Here is a 15,751-nt window from a genome sequence, read left to right as displayed (position 1 = left end):
TCAATCAATAAATAGAGGTTTCACCTCATCAGAGTTTGGTTTCTTCAGTTCAGCCACAGGTTCATCTTCCTCATCCTCATCACTCTCTCCCTCCCCTCCTAGAAAACATACACAAACAACTGTTACCCATATATTCCTCTATCCAGCCACCCATTCATCAATCCATCCATCCATCCTTCTCTTCCTCTCTCCATCCCTCCCTCCCCAGCATGTTCTTCATTCAAGATGTGAACTGACCAATTGACTTCCGAGGATCTCCGTCTTTGACCAGACTCTCTGCCAGCTTCTCTTCCCCATTGGACAGCAGCTGGCCCCCCTCGCTGTCACTGAATGGGCAGTCTTCACACACACACACACACACACACACACACACACACACACACACACACACACACACACACACACACACACTTTAATAATTGAGCAGACATTTAGTGCATTCATCTTAACATAGCTACGTGGGACAAGCACATATCACAGGCATAGAAAGTACATGTTTCCTCAACAAAGTAGCTAACATTATAGTCTGAGCTAGAAAAGGGGGGGGGGGGGTGAAGTACAAGTGCGGTGAGGAGGAGGATTATTTAAGATAGTGTTTTCAGAAGGACAGGGTCTCTTCTGTCCTAGCTTCAGGGGGAAGCTGGTTCCACCCATTGGGGTGCCAGGATATAGAAGAGCTTGGACTGGGCTGAGCGGGAGTGCTGCCCTCCCGTAGGGGTGGGAGGACCAAGAGAGGTGGCAGAACGGAGTGCTCGGGTTGGGGTGTAGGGTTTGAGTATAGCCTGAAGGTAGGGAGGGGCAGTTCCTCTTGCTGTTCCGTAGGTAAGCACCTTGGTTTTGTAGATGTGAGTTTCGACTGGAAGCCAGTGGAGTGTGCGGAGGAACGGGGAACTTGGGAAGGTTGAAAACCAGGCGGGCTGCAGCGTTCTGGATAAGTTGCAGAGGTTTGATCACAGAAGCGGGGTGTCCAACCAACAGTGAGTAGCAGTACTCCAGATGGGAGAGGACAAGTGCCTGGATTAGGACCCGCACCGCTTCCTGTGTGAGGTAGGGTCATACTTTACGGATGTTGTAGAGTATGAACCTGCAGGAGCAAGTCACTGCTTTGATGTTTACAGAGAATGACAGGGTGTTGTCCAGGGTCACGCCAAGGTTCTTTGCACTCCAGGAGGGCGACACTGTGGAGTTGTCAACTGGCCTTTCCCGGGAGAAAGATCAACGCTGTCTTGTCGAGGTTGAGCTTGAGGTGGTGGGCCGACATCCAAGTTGAGATATTTGCCAGGCTCGCAGAGATGCATGTCACCACCTGGGTGTCAGAAGGGGGGAGGGGGAAAAGTAGTTGAGTGTCATCCGCATAGCAATAATAGGAGAGACCATGTGAGGATATGACGGAGCCGAGTGACTTGGTGTATAGAGAGAAGAGGAGAGGGCCTAGAACTAAGCCCTTGGGGACACCAGTATGTGGTGCAGACACAGATCCTCTCCACGTCACCTGGTAGGAACAGCCTGCCAGGTGGGATGCAATCCAAGAGTGTGCAGAGCCTGACACAAACAGCCCTAAGAGGATGGAGAAGAGGATCTGATGGTTCACGGTGTCGAAGGCAGCGGATAGATCTAGGAAGATAAGAACAGAGGAGAGAGAGTCAGCTTTGGCAGTGCGGAGAGCCTTCATGACACAGAGATGAGCAGTCTCGGTTGAGTCTTGAAGTCTGACTGGTTAGGGTCAAGAAGATCGTTCTGAGAGAGATAACGAAAAGTTAATCAGTGAAGGGATATAGGTCTATAGTTTTTGACGTCAGATGAGTGTCGGTTTCTTGAGGAGGGGAGCGACTCAGGGCATTTTGAAGACAGACTCATCCCTGACCACTGAATTGATGAAGGAGGTGAGGAATGGGAGAAGGTCTCCAAAGATGGGGCCATACCTCACTAGTCGCAGGATTTGATCTGGAGAGAGAGGGGAGAAAGAGGTCAAGGCGTACGGTAGTTCTGTGTGAGTGACACCTGTGGACTCAATAGGCTGAGTGAATGAGTAGTGGATGTCATCAACCTATTTTTCAGTGCTTGACAAAGTTGTCCGCAGAGAGGGAGGAGGTGGGGGGAGGGGGTGGAGGATTAAGGAGGGAGGAGAAGGTGGAAAAGAGTTTCCTAGGGTTAGAGGCAGAAGCTTGAAATTTAGAGTGGTAGAAAGTGGCTTAAGCAGGAGATACAGAGGAAGAGAATCTAGAGAGGAAGGAATGAAAGGATGATAGGATACAGTAGGTCCTCCGTAAGTGCACACACACACACACACACATTCACACACTTGACATTATGCTATATAGAACAGGAAAAGTAACATAGCACACCTTAAAAACACAATAGCTTTGGCAGTATGTGTGAGTGTGTCTAATCAAAATAAAATTGTATTTGTCACATGTAACGAATACAACGGGAGTAGACAACCATGAAATGCTTGCTTATGAGCCCTTCCCAACGATGCAGAGTTCAAAAATAATAATAAAAAGAAATGTTGGAATAAAATACATAGAGCTATATACAGGGGGTACCAGTACCAGAGCAAAGTATTCAAGGTAGATACAGTGAGCTCCAAAAGTATTGGGACAGTGTCATGACTTCATTTGAAGTCGGTCCCTCTCCTTGTTCGGGCGACATTCGGCGGTCGATGTCACCGGTCTTCTAGCCATCACCGATCCACCTTTCATTTTCCATTTGTTTTGTCTTGTCTTCCCACACACCTGGTTTCAATTCCATCAATTACATGTTGTGTATTTAACCCTCTGTTCCCCCCCATGTCCTTGTCCGGTATTGTTTATGGTAAGTGCTTGTGCACGTTATGTCTGGTGCGTCGGGTTTTGTACCCATTTATTGATTGTTCTGTTTTCCGGTGGTTTTTATTATTAAACTGCGCCGTTGGAAACACAGTTTTTGCTCTCCTGCGTCTGACTTCTCTGCCGCCAGTACGCACCCCTTACAGACAGTGACATATTTTGTTATTGTTTTGGCTCTGTACTCCAGCACTTTGGATTTCCAATTATACAATGACTATGAGGTTGAAGTTCAGAACGTCAGCATTCATGTGAGGGTATTTTCATCCATATCGTGTGAACCGTTTATAAATTACAGCAGTTTTTGTACATAGTCCCCCAATTTTAGGGGACCAAAAGTATTGGGACAAATTCACTTATATGTGTATTAAAGTAGTCAAAACTTTAGTATTTGGTCCCATATTCCTACGTAATGACTACATCAAGCTTGTGATTCTACAAACTTGATGGATGCATTTGCTGTTTGTTTTGGTTGTGCTTGGTAATGAATGGTCAATAATGTATTGTATCATTTTGGATTTTTTTAAATTGTAAATAAGAATATATAATATAATTGTGCGTCTAACTTTCTTAATCATCATTATTCATGATTCATTCAGGACTATCCGTATGTCACGACTCCTGCCGAAGTCGACCCCTCTCCTTGTTCGGGCGGCGTTCGGCGGTCGACGTCACCGGCTTACTAGTTGCCACCGATCGATGTTTCAATGTTCGTTTGGTTTTGTCTTTATTGTGTACACCTGTTTTGAGTTTCCCTAATTATGTTCATTATTTAAACCTCTGCATTTCCTGTTTGTCTTGTCGGTGAATGTTTGTCTGTTTAGTGTAGTTGGAGGTGTTTCTCCAGACTATGTATTTTTATGAGAAGATGGATTGAATAATTTTAGTAAACACGTTTTGTTTACCTTCATCCCTGTGTCCTGCGCCTGACTCCCCCACTTCTCTAAGAAGATCCATTACACCGTAATCATGGAAATATCCATATTAATGTATAAGTGTTTAGAAACATATTCTATTCTTATTTATAATAAAGTGACTCCAAAATGATACAATACATTATTTACCATTCATTTCTATTGTGCACAAAATAATCTTAACCTGTTTGGGCTAGGGGGCAGTATTGAGAATTTTGGAAAAAATATGTGCCCATTTTTAACTGCCTCCTACACCAACTCAGAAGCTAGAATATGCATATTATTGTTCAGGTTTGGATAGAAAACGCCCTAAAGTTTCTAAAACTGTTTGAATGGTGTCTGTGAGTATAACAGAACTCCTATGGCAGGCAAAAACCTGACAAGGTTTCATGCAGGAAGTGGCCTGTCTGACAAGGAGTCGTGCGTCTTGCATCTGTTTATTGAAGAGTAAGGATCTTAGCTGTAACGTGACAATTCCCAGGGCTCCAATAGGCTCTCAGAACCCGGGAAAAACCTGAACGATGACGAGGCAGCCTCTGGCTGAAACAGATTATCGCCTTATCCAAGTGGCCGATCAGAGGACCATTGAATGAGGCGCGTGCACGATTCGCCCCCGTGGAGAAATTTCATTCGGCTGTTTAGCTTATTGCAGATTCCCGGTCGGAATATTATCGCTTTTCTATGAGATAAATGCCATAAAAATTGGTTTTAAACAGCGGTTGACATGCTTAGAAGTACGGTAATGGAATATTTAGAATTTTTTTGTCACGCCATGCGCCATGCGTACGACCGTTATTTACCATTCGTATAGTGTCTAGAACGCACGAACAAAACAGAGGATATTTGGATATAACGATGGATTATTTGGGACCAAACCTACATTTGTTATTGAAGTAGAAGTCCTGGGAGTGCATTCTGACGAAGAACAGGAAAGGTAAGAACATTTTTCTTATAGGAAATAGGATTTTGGTGAAGGCTAATCTTGCCGGGTGTCTAAATAGCTAGCCGTGATGGCTGGGCTATGTACTTAGAATATTGCAAAATGTGCTTCATCCGAAAAGCTATTTTAAAATCGGACATATCGAGTGCATAGAGGAGTAATGTATCTATAATTCTTAAAATAATTGTTATGCTTTTTGTGAACGTTTATCGTGAGTAATTTAGCAAACTGTTAGTAAATTCCCCGGAAGTATGCTTTTTCTGAACGTCACATGCTAATGTAAAAAGCTGTTTTTTGATATAAATATGAACTTGATTGAACAGACATGCATGTATTGTATAACATAATGTCCTAGGTGTGTCATCTGATGAAGATCATAAAAGGTTAGTGCTGCATTTAGCTGTGGTTTGGGTTTTTGTGACATTATATGCTAGCTTGAAAAATGGGTGTCTGATTATTTCTGGCTGGGCACTCTCCTGACATAATCTGATGTTTTGCTTTCGTTGTAAAGCCTTTTTGAAATCGGACAGTGTGGTTAGATTAAGGAGAGTCTTGTCTTTAAATAGCTGTAAAATAGTCATATGTTTGAGAAATTGAAGTAATAGTATTTCAAACGATTCAAAAATTGCGCCACTGAATTCAGGTGGCTGTTACGTAGGTGGGACGAATTCGTCCCGCCTTGCCCATAGAGGCTAAACACAACCAAAACAAACAACAAATGCATCCAACAAGTTTGTTTGAGTATAGTACGCAATAAAATATACAAATAAAGAGTTGCACAATACATATATAAACTCCCAGTAATTTATTGGGTAAATCACCAACGTTTCGGCATCACTGTGCCTTCTTCAGGGTAATGTCATGAATACTTGAACCAGGTTATGTAGACAAACAGTGCAATTAGTGCAACCAATGACAATAGGGGTGTGTTATAATGATTAAGTTAATTAGAATGAATTGAGTGAAACTGTTAAAAAAACACTAGTTTATGGCATATTAAATATATTAGGCTATTATCAAATGCAAACATGATTGAATATTGTACATAATATTAGCATCAACATACATTGTTTAATTAAATTTCACATATTTAATTGTTTCCTATTTCATTTATATTTGTGATATGTAATCTTTTGGTTCAACATTAATGCATAATAAGCATCATCAACAGGGGGAACATATTAGGTGTATGCTAATAAGCTGTAGAAAGAATATATCAATTTATAAGACTTGTTCATAAAAGAGAGAATTGTTCATATGAAGGGCCTGAGATCAAAGTCAATATTCAGACCACTAGGGGTCAATGTTTTTAGAAAGGATATCCAGTAAGCCTCCCTTTGTAATAGTAGGATCTCAATGTTACCTCCTCTACTTGGTAGAGCAACATGCTCAAAGCCCTGTATTTGAGGGAGGAGATTGGATAGTTAGCTTCAACAAAGTGAGCTGCTACTGGATAGTCAATGTTCTTACACCTGATTGAGCTGCATGTTCAGCAATGCGTTGTTTTAATTGTCTTTTTGTTTGTCCTACATAGGTTTTTCCACATGAACAGGTGATGAGATAGATTACTCCCTTGGTCTTGCATGAGATGATATCCCTAACAGGGATTTTTCTACCTGTACGTGGGTGTCTGAAGTAGGATGTTTTTATAGTCCTATTGCACTGTGCGCATGAGCCACATTTGTAGTTCCCATTTGGAATGGGTGTCAAGAGTATCTGAGTGGGCTCAGGGGGCATGTCAGATCTCACCAAGCTATCTCCAATATTGCGACCCCACTTATAGACCACCAGTGGGGGTTCCTTGAACACACACACGCATACCGACACAACACAGTCACAAGCTTAATGTAATCATTGTGTGCTAGGAATATGGGACTAAATACTAAACTTTAGACTACTTTAATAAACATAAAGTGGCAAGAAAAAGTATGTGAACCCTTTAGAATTACCTGGATTTCTGCATAAATTCGTCATACAATTTGATCTGATCTTCATCTAAGGCACAACAATAGACAAACAGTGTGCTTAAACTAATAACACCAATTATTGTATTTTTCTTGTCTATATTCAATACATCATTTAAACATTCACAGTGTAGGTTGGAAAAAGTATGTGAACCCCTAGACTAATGACTTCTCCAAAAGCTAATTGGAGTCAGGAGTAAGCTAACCTGGAGTCCAATCAATGAGACGAGATTGGAGATGTCGGTTAGAGCTGACCTGCCCTATAAAAAACACTCACAAAATGTGAGTTTGCTATTCACAAGAAGCATTGCCTGATGTGAACCAAGCCTCGAACAAAAGAGATCGCAGAACACTTAAGATTAAGAATTGTTGAATTGCATAAAGCTGGAAAGGGTTACAAAAGTATCTCAAAAAGCCTTGATGATCATCAGGCCATGGTAAGACAAATTGTCTATAAATGGAAAAAGTTCAACACTGTTGCTACTCTCTGTTGCTACTCTCTCTAGGAGTGGCTGTCCTGCTAAGATTACTGCAAAAGCACAGCGCAGAATGCTCAATGATGTTAAGAAGAATCCTAGAGTGTCAGCACAAGACTTGCAGAAATCTCTGGAACATTCGAACATCTCTGTTTGTCAAGTCTACGTTACGTAAAACACTAAACAAGAATGGTGTTCAGATCACATTTTATGACCAATTTACACAGAAATCCAGGTAATTCCAAAGGGTTCACATACTTTTTCTTGCCACCTTCAGCGGCGGTCTGCAGCCCGGAGTCTTCGGCGATGATCCATGGTCTGGTTCCTCCGGACATACTATAGTGGGCGGATCAGCGGGCGGTGGGGATACTACGCCCGGAACCAGAGCCGCCGCCATAGACATTAGTCACCCACCCTACCCTCCCTTTGTGTTTTGTGGTTGTTTTGTTGGTTTGTTTTTTTGTTTGTTTGCATTTGGAGTCTGCACCTTTGGGGGGGGGGGGGGGTACTATCACATCCTGACCCTAGTAAGATGTCATTTTTTATTGGAGAGTGGTCAAGGCGTGACAGGGGGTGTTTTGGGTGGTTGTTCTATGTTTTCTATTTCTATGTTTAAGTTCTAGTTTTTCTATTTCTATGTTGGGATTGTTTGGGTTGATCTCTAATTGGAGGCAGCTGATCCTCGTTGCCTCTGATTAGAGATCATATTTAAGTAGGGGTTTTTCTCTTCCTGTTTTGTGTGTTATTATCTTTTGAGTAGTGTGTTTTCCTCTCTGCGTCACGGTTTGTTGTTTTTTGTGTATTCAAGTATTTTTCGTGTATTGCATTTAGTTTCACAATAAATATAATATGTGGAACTACGAACACGCTGCATTTTGGTCCGATCCTTCAAACAGCCGTGTGTCACACTTGTCGTTGGAAATTGAGGACCAAAACGCAGCAGGTATGTGTATGCTCATCTTGTTTATTAACTTCCAAAAAACGAACGTACAAAAATAACAAAAAAACACAAACGATTGACAAACTGACAGTCTGGTAAGGCACTAGGCTAAACACAGAACAATCACCCACAAAATACAAGACAAACACACCCAACTAATATAGGACTTCCAATCAAAGGCAACACCAAACAGCTGCCTTCAATTGGAAGTCCAACCCCAATTAACTCAACATAGAACCAGACACACTAGACTAAACATAGAAATACCTAAACATAAACCAAAACCCGGAAATACTAAATCAAACACCCTTTTAACAAACACACCACCCCGAACCACATAAAACGAATACCCTCTGCCACGTCCTGACCAAACTACAATACTAATTAACCCTTATACTGGCCAGGACGTGACAGTACCCCCCCCCCCCTTAAAGGTGCTAACCCCGGAAGCACCTTAACCTGTTAGGGCTAGGGGGCAGCATTTGCACGTCTGGATAAAAAAAATGTACCCGATTTAATCTGGTTACTAATCCTACCCAGTAACTAGAATATGCATATACTTATTATATATGGATAGAAAACACTCTAAAGTTTCTAAAACTGTTTGAATGGTGTCTGTGAGTATAACAGAACTCATTTGGCAGGCAAAACCCTGAGACATTTTCTGACAGGAAGTGGATACCTGATGTGTTGTATTGACTTTAAACCTATCCCATTGAAAAACACAGGGGCTGAGGAATATTTTGGCACTTCCTATTGCTTCCACTAGATGTCACCAGCATTTAAAGTGTTTTGAGTCTTCTGGAGGGAGATCTGACCGAACAAGAGCCATGGAACGATGATGTCCCATTAGACACCTGGCGCGCGAGTTCATGTTGGGTACCCTCGTTCCAATACGTTATAAAAGAGTATGCATTCGTCCACCTTGAATATTATTCATGTTCTGGTTAAAAAAGGCCCTAATGATTTATGCTATACAACGTTTGACATGTTTGAACGAACGTAAATATATTTTTTCCCCTCGTTCATGACGAGAAGTCCGGCTGGCTTAGATCATGTGCTAACAAGACGGAGATTTTTGGACATAAATGATGAGCTTTTTTGAACAAAACTACATTCGTTATGGACCTGTGATACCTGGAAGTGACATCTGATGAAGAGAATCAAAGGTAATGGATTATTTACATAGTATTTTCGATTTTAGATCTCCCCAACATGACGTCTAGTCTGTATCGCAACGCGTATTTTTCTGGGCGCAGTGCTCAGATTATTGCAAAGTGTGATTTCCCAGTAAGGTTATTTTTAAATCTGGCAAGTTGATTGCGTTCAAGAGATGTAAATCTATAATTCTTTAAATGACAATATAATATTTTACCAATGTTTTCTAATTTTAATTATTTAATTTGTGATGCTGACTTGACTGCCGGTTATTGGAGGGAAACGATTTCCTCAACATCAATGCCATAGTAAAACGCTGTTTTTGGATATAAATATGAACTTGATAGAACTAAAAATGCATGCATTGTCTAACATAATGTCCTACGAGTGTCATCTGATGGAGATTGTAAAAGGTTAGTGCATCATTTTAGCTGGTTTTATGGTTTTGGTGACCCTGTCTTTGACTTGACAAAACATTACACACAACTCTTGTAAATGTACTGTCCTAACATACTCTAAATTTATGCTTTCGCCGTAAAACCTTTTTGAAATCGTAAAACGTGGTTAGATTAAGGAGATGTTTATCTTTCAAAGGGTGTAAAATAGTTGTATGTTTGAAAAATGTGAATTTTGACATTTATTTGGATTCAAATTTGCCGCTCTTGAAATGCACCTGCTGTTGATGGAGTGCACCACGGGTGGCACGCTAGCGTCCCACCTAGCCCATAGAGGTTAAAAAACAAAAACAACAAAAACAACAACCCCCAAACAACAAAACCAAAATTCCCCTCTACTAAAGGGAGGGAAGGGAGGGTGGCTGCCGTCAACGATGGCACTGTGCTACACCCCCCCTCCCCAACCCACCTATATCTGGAGGTGGCTCTGGTTCCGGCCGTTCCAGGCTGTCGGGCCACTCTGGCATCGCCGGGGGGCAGTCGGGCCAGTCTGGCATCGCCGGGGGGCAGTCGGGCCAGTCTGGCCACTCGGGACAGTCTGGCCACTCGGGCCAGTCTGGCCACTCGGGACAGTCTGGCCACTCGGGACAGTCTGGCCACTCGGGACAGTCTGGGCAGTCTGGCCACTCGGGACAGTCTGGGCAGTCTGGCCACTCGGGACAGTCTGGCCACTCGGGGCAGTCTGGCCACTCGGGGCAGTCTGGCCACTCGGGCAGTTCGGGGCAGTCTGGCCACTCCGGCAGTTCAGGGCAGTCTGGCCACTCCGGCAGTTCAGGGCAGTCTGGCCACTCCGGCAGTTCAGCGCAGTCTGTTGACGACTGTTGACTGGCGGGCAGCGCTGACGACGACTGTTGACTGGCGGGCAGCTCTGACGACGACTGTTGACTGGCGGGCAGCTCTGACGACGACTGTTGACTGGCGGGCAGCTCTGACGACGACTGTTGACTGGCGGGCAGCTCTGACGACGACTGTTGACTGGCGGGCAGCTCTGACGACGACTGTTGACTGGCGGGCAGCTCTGACGACGACTGTTGACTGGCGGGCAGCTCTGACGACGACTGTTGACTGGCGGGCAGCTCTGACGACTGTTGACTGGCGGGCAGCTCTGATAACTGTTGACTGGCGTGGCTGGGTTTACGTACTTGTAGCCTGGTGCGTGGTGCTGGTACTGGGCTTACCAGATTATGAACACGCACCTCCAGGCTAGTGCGGGGAGCGGGAACAGGACGAGTCGGACTGGGTTGACGCACTTCCGGGTCCGCACGAGAGACAGGAGCTGGAAACCCAGGGCTATGGAGGCGCACAGTCGGTCTAGATCTTACCTCCTGCACAACCCGCCTTGGCTGGATGGAACTAGTAGCCCTGTACGAGCGGGGTGCTCGTACAGGGCAGACTGGGCTGTGCAGGGGCCTGATGGTAGCCGTGCGTAGAGCGGGAGTTGGGTAGCCTGGTCCTCGGAGGCGTACCGGCGACCAGATGCGCTGCGCAGGCATCCTCCTACCAGGCTGGATGCCCGCTCTAGCACGGCACCTGCGAGGGGCTGGAATAACGCGCACCGGACTGTGCGTGCGTATGGGTGAGATAGTGCGCTCCTCAGCGAAACATAGCGCTCTCCACCGCATACGCTCCTCCATATAACCACGGGTAGCTGGCTTCCGGCTCTTCTTACGCCTAGCCAAACTACCCGTGTGCCCCCCCCAAAAAAATTATTGGGGGTGCCTCTCGTGCTTCTCCCTCAGCGCGTCCATGGCCTCGTACCTACGCCTCTCTGCCTTGGCTGCCTCAATTTCCCACTGCGGGCGGCGATACTCCCCAGCCTGGTGCCAAGGTCCGGCCCCGTCCAGAACTTCCTCCCAGGTCCACTTCTCCCGCCAGTCCAACTCGAATTCCCTCTGCTCCTTCTTCTGCTGCTTGGTCCATAGTTGGTGGGTGATTCTGTCACACTTGTCGTTGGAAATTGAGGACCAAAACGCAGCAGGTATGTGTATGCTCATCTTGTTTATTAACTTCCAAAAAACGAACGTACAAAAATAACAAAAAAACACAAACGATTGACAAACTGACAGTCTGGTAAGGCACTAGGCTAAACACAGAACAATCACCCACAAAATACAAGACAAACACACCCAACTAATATAGGACTTCCAATCAAAGGCAACACCAAACAGCTGCCTTCAATTGGAAGTCCAACCCCAATTAACTCAACATAGAACCAGACACACTAGACTAAACATAGAAATACCTAAACATAAACCAAAACCCGGAAATACTAAATCAAACACCCTTTTAACAAACACACCACCCCGAACCACATAAAACGAATACCCTCTGCCACGTCCTGACCAAACTACAATACTAATTAACCCTTATACTGGCCAGGACGTGACACCGTGACATGCACTATAACCTCATAGTCATTGTATCATTTCAAATCCAAAGTGGTGGAATAGAGAGCCAAAACAATAAAACATGTGTCACTGTCCCAATACTTTTGGAGCTCACTGTACTTACATGAAGGCAGGGTAAAGTGACTATGCATCAGGATAGATAATAATAATACAAATAGTAAAATAAAGAATAGAGTAGCAGCATATACAGTACCAGTCAAAAGTTTGGACAAACCTACTCATCTCTGGGTTTTTCTTCATTTTTACTATTTTCTACATTGTAGAATAATAGTGAAGACATCAAAACTATGAAATAACACATGTAATTGGAATCATGTAGTAATCATATAGTAACCAAAAAAGTGTTAAACAAATCAAAATATATTTTAGATTTGAGATTCTTCAAAGTAGCCACCCTTTTCCTTGATGACAGTTTTGCACACTCTTGGCATTCTCCCAACCAGCTTCATGAGGTAGTCACCTGGAATGCATTTCAATTAACAGGTGTGCCTTGTTAAAAGTTAATTTGTGGAATTTCTTTCCTTCTAAATGTGTTTGAGCCAATCGGTTGTGTTGTGAAAAGGTAGCGGTGGTATACCTAAGATAGCCCTATTTGGTAAAAGACCAAGTCCATATTATGGCAAGAACAGCTCAAATAAGCAAAGAGAAATTTCAAGAACTTTCTTCAAGTGCAGTCACAAAAACAATCAAGCGCTATGATGAAACTGGCTCTAATCAGAACAGCCACAGCAAAGGAACACCCAGAGTTACCTCTGCTGTAGAGGATAAGTTCATTAGAATTACCAGCCACAGAAATTGCAGCCCAAATAAATGCTTCACAGAGTTCAAGTAACAGACATCTCAACATCAGCTGGAAATAAACCACTACAAAAGGACACCAATAATAAGAAAATACTTGCTTCGGCCAAAAAACACGAGTAATGGACATTAGACCGGTGGAAATCTGTCCTTTGGTGGATGAGTCCAAATGTGAGATTTTTGGATCCAACTGCTGTGTCTTTGTGAGATGTAGAGTAGGTGAACGGATGATCTCCGCATGTGTGGTTCACATCGTGAAGCATGGAGGTGTTACGATCGTTGTTGGAAGGATCGGACCTTCCAACAAAAGGTGCAGCGTGGTAGGCATACATCTTTCTTTATTAAAATGAACACCGAAAACAAAACAAATACAAACGAAACGTAACGTTCAGTAGGGCTACACGGCACAGTACCAAAAACTAGATCCCACACTCTAAAGGTGGAAAAAGGCTGCCTAAATATGATCCCCAATCAGAGACAACGATAGACAGATTGGGAACCTCTGATTGGGAACCATAAACAAAGAAATAGAAAACAGAGATTGTCCACCCTAGTCACACCCTGACCTAACCAAATACAGAATAAAAGGGATCTCTAAGGTCAGGGCGTGACAGGAGGAGGACATGTGATGGTGATTTGATGGTGACACTGTCTGTGATTTATTTAAAATTCAAGGCACACTTAACCAGCATGGCTACCACAGCATTCTGCAGCGATACGCCATTCCATCTGGTTTGTGCTTAGAGGGACTGATTTTCAACAGGTCAATGACCCAACACACCTCCAGGCTGTGTAAGGGTTATTTGACCAATAAGGAGAGTGAATAAGTGCTACATCAGATGACCTGACCTCCACAACCACCCAACCTCAACCCAATTGAGAAGGATTGGGATGAGCTGAACTGCAGGGTGAAGGAAAAGCAGCCAACAAGGTTTCAGCATATGTGGGAACTCCTTCAAGACTGTTGGAAAAGCATTCCAGGTGAAGCTGGTTGAGAGTGTCCAAAGCTGTCATCAAGGCAAAGGGTGGCTACTTTGAAGAATCTAAAATCTAAAATATATTTTGATATGTTTAACCTCTATGGGCTAGGCTTGCGTCCCACCCTACTCAACAGCCAGTAGAATCCCGTGGCGCGATATTCAAATACCTTAGAAATGCTATTACTTCCATTTCTCAAACATATGACTATTTTACACCATTTTAAAGACAAGACTCTCGTTAATCTAACCACAATGTCCGATTTCAAAAAGGCTTTACAACGAAAGCAAAACATTAGATTATGTCAGCAGAGTACCCAGCCAGAAATAATCAGACACCCATTTTTCAAGCTAGCATATAATGTCACAAAAACCATAACCACAGCTAAATGCAGCACTAACCTTTGATGATCTTCATCAGATGACACTCCTAGGACATTATGTTATACAATACATGCATGTTTTGTTCAATCAAGTTCATATTTATATCAACAACCAGCTTTTTACATTAGCATGTGACTAGCATGTGACTAGCATTCCCACCGAACACTTCCGGTGAATTTACTAAATTACTCACGATAAACGTTCACAAAAAACATAACAATTATTTTAAGAATTATAGATACAGAACTCCTTTATGCAATCGCGGTGTCCAATTTTAAAATAGCTTTTCGGTGAAAGCACATTTTGCAATATTCTGAGTAGATAGCCCGGCCATCACAGGCTAGCTATTTTGACACCCACCAAGTGTGGTACTCACCAAACTCAGATTTACTATAAGACAAATTGGATTACCTTTGCTGTTCTTCATCAGAATGCACTCCCAGGACTTCTACTTCAATAACAAATGTTGGTTTGGTTCCAAATAATCCATAGTTATATCCAAATAGCGGCGTTTTGTTCGTGCGTTCAAGACACTATCCAAAGGGTAAAGAAGGGTGACGCGCCCGACGCGTTTCGTGACAAAAAAATTCAAAATATTCCATTACCGTACTTCAAAGCATGTCAAACGCTGTTTAAAATCAATTTTTATGCGATTTTTCTCGTAAAAAAAGCGATAATATTCCGACCGGGAGTCGTTGTTTTTGTTCAAAGAGAGAGAAAGTAAACATGGTGGAGTCTCGTGCACGAGCGCCCCAGTCTCATTGTTCTCAGATCGACCACTATCCAAATGCGCTACTGTTTTTCAGCCATGGCCTGCAAAGTCATCATTCAATGTTCTGGCGCCTTCTGAGAGCCTATGGGAGCGTTAGAAAATGTCAAGTTATGCCAGAGATCCCCTGTTTTGGATAGAGATGATCAAGAAGGACAAGAAATAGTCAGAGAGAGCGCTTCCTATTTGGAATCTTCTCAGGTTTTGGCCTGCCAAATGAGTTCTGTTATACTCACAGACACCATTCTATAGAATAGAGATACTGTGAACCATCAGATCCTCCTCTCCACCCTCTCCGAATTGGGCATCTCCGGCGCGGCCCACGCTTGGATTGCGTCCTACCTGACAGGTCGCTCCTACCAGGTGGCGTGGCGAGAATCTGTCTCCGCACCATGCGCTCTCACCACTGGTGTCCCCCAGGGCTCTGTTCTAGGCCCCCTCCTATTCTCGCTATACACCAAGTCACTTGGCTCTGTCATATCCTCACATGGTCTCTCCTATCATTGCTATGCAGACGACACACAATTAATCTTCTCCTTTCCCCCTTCTGATAACCAGGCGGCGAATCGCATCTCTGCATGTCTGTCAGACATATCAGTGTGGATGACGGATCACCACCTCAAGCTGAACCTCGGCAAGACGGAGCTGCTCTTCCTCCCGGGGAAGGACTGCCCGTTCCATGATCTCGCCATCACGGTTGACAACTCCCTTGTGTCCTCCTCCCAGAGTGCTAAGAACCTTGG

General features: G+C 43.7%; 1 protein-coding gene across 2 annotated transcripts in view; it reads right to left on the bottom strand.

Annotated features, from left to right (window-relative positions):
- LOC106591031 (1-phosphatidylinositol 4,5-bisphosphate phosphodiesterase beta-3) overlaps positions 1–15,751 on the bottom strand; it is a 127,580-nt gene that overhangs the window by 36,531 nt on the left and 75,298 nt on the right. For both annotated transcript variants that reach the window (XR_014392908.1, XM_045721871.2), the window contains exons 15-16: positions 238–339; positions 25–98 (exon numbers count right to left, since the gene is read on the bottom strand). Coding sequence is in view for 1 of the 2 variants with exons in the window: in XM_045721871.2 (XP_045577827.2) it covers positions 25–98; positions 238–339 (176 nt within the window). In the remaining variant the exon portion in view is untranslated. The remainder of the gene's footprint in view (positions 1–24; positions 99–237; positions 340–15,751) is intronic.

This window comes from Salmo salar, chromosome 07 (assembly GCF_965601325.2).
Source record: "Salmo salar chromosome 07, fSalSal1, whole genome shotgun sequence".
In the NCBI taxonomy this organism is placed as follows: Eukaryota; Metazoa; Chordata; class Actinopteri; order Salmoniformes; family Salmonidae; genus Salmo; species Salmo salar.
This window is presented reverse-complemented; position numbering and strand designations above follow the sequence as displayed.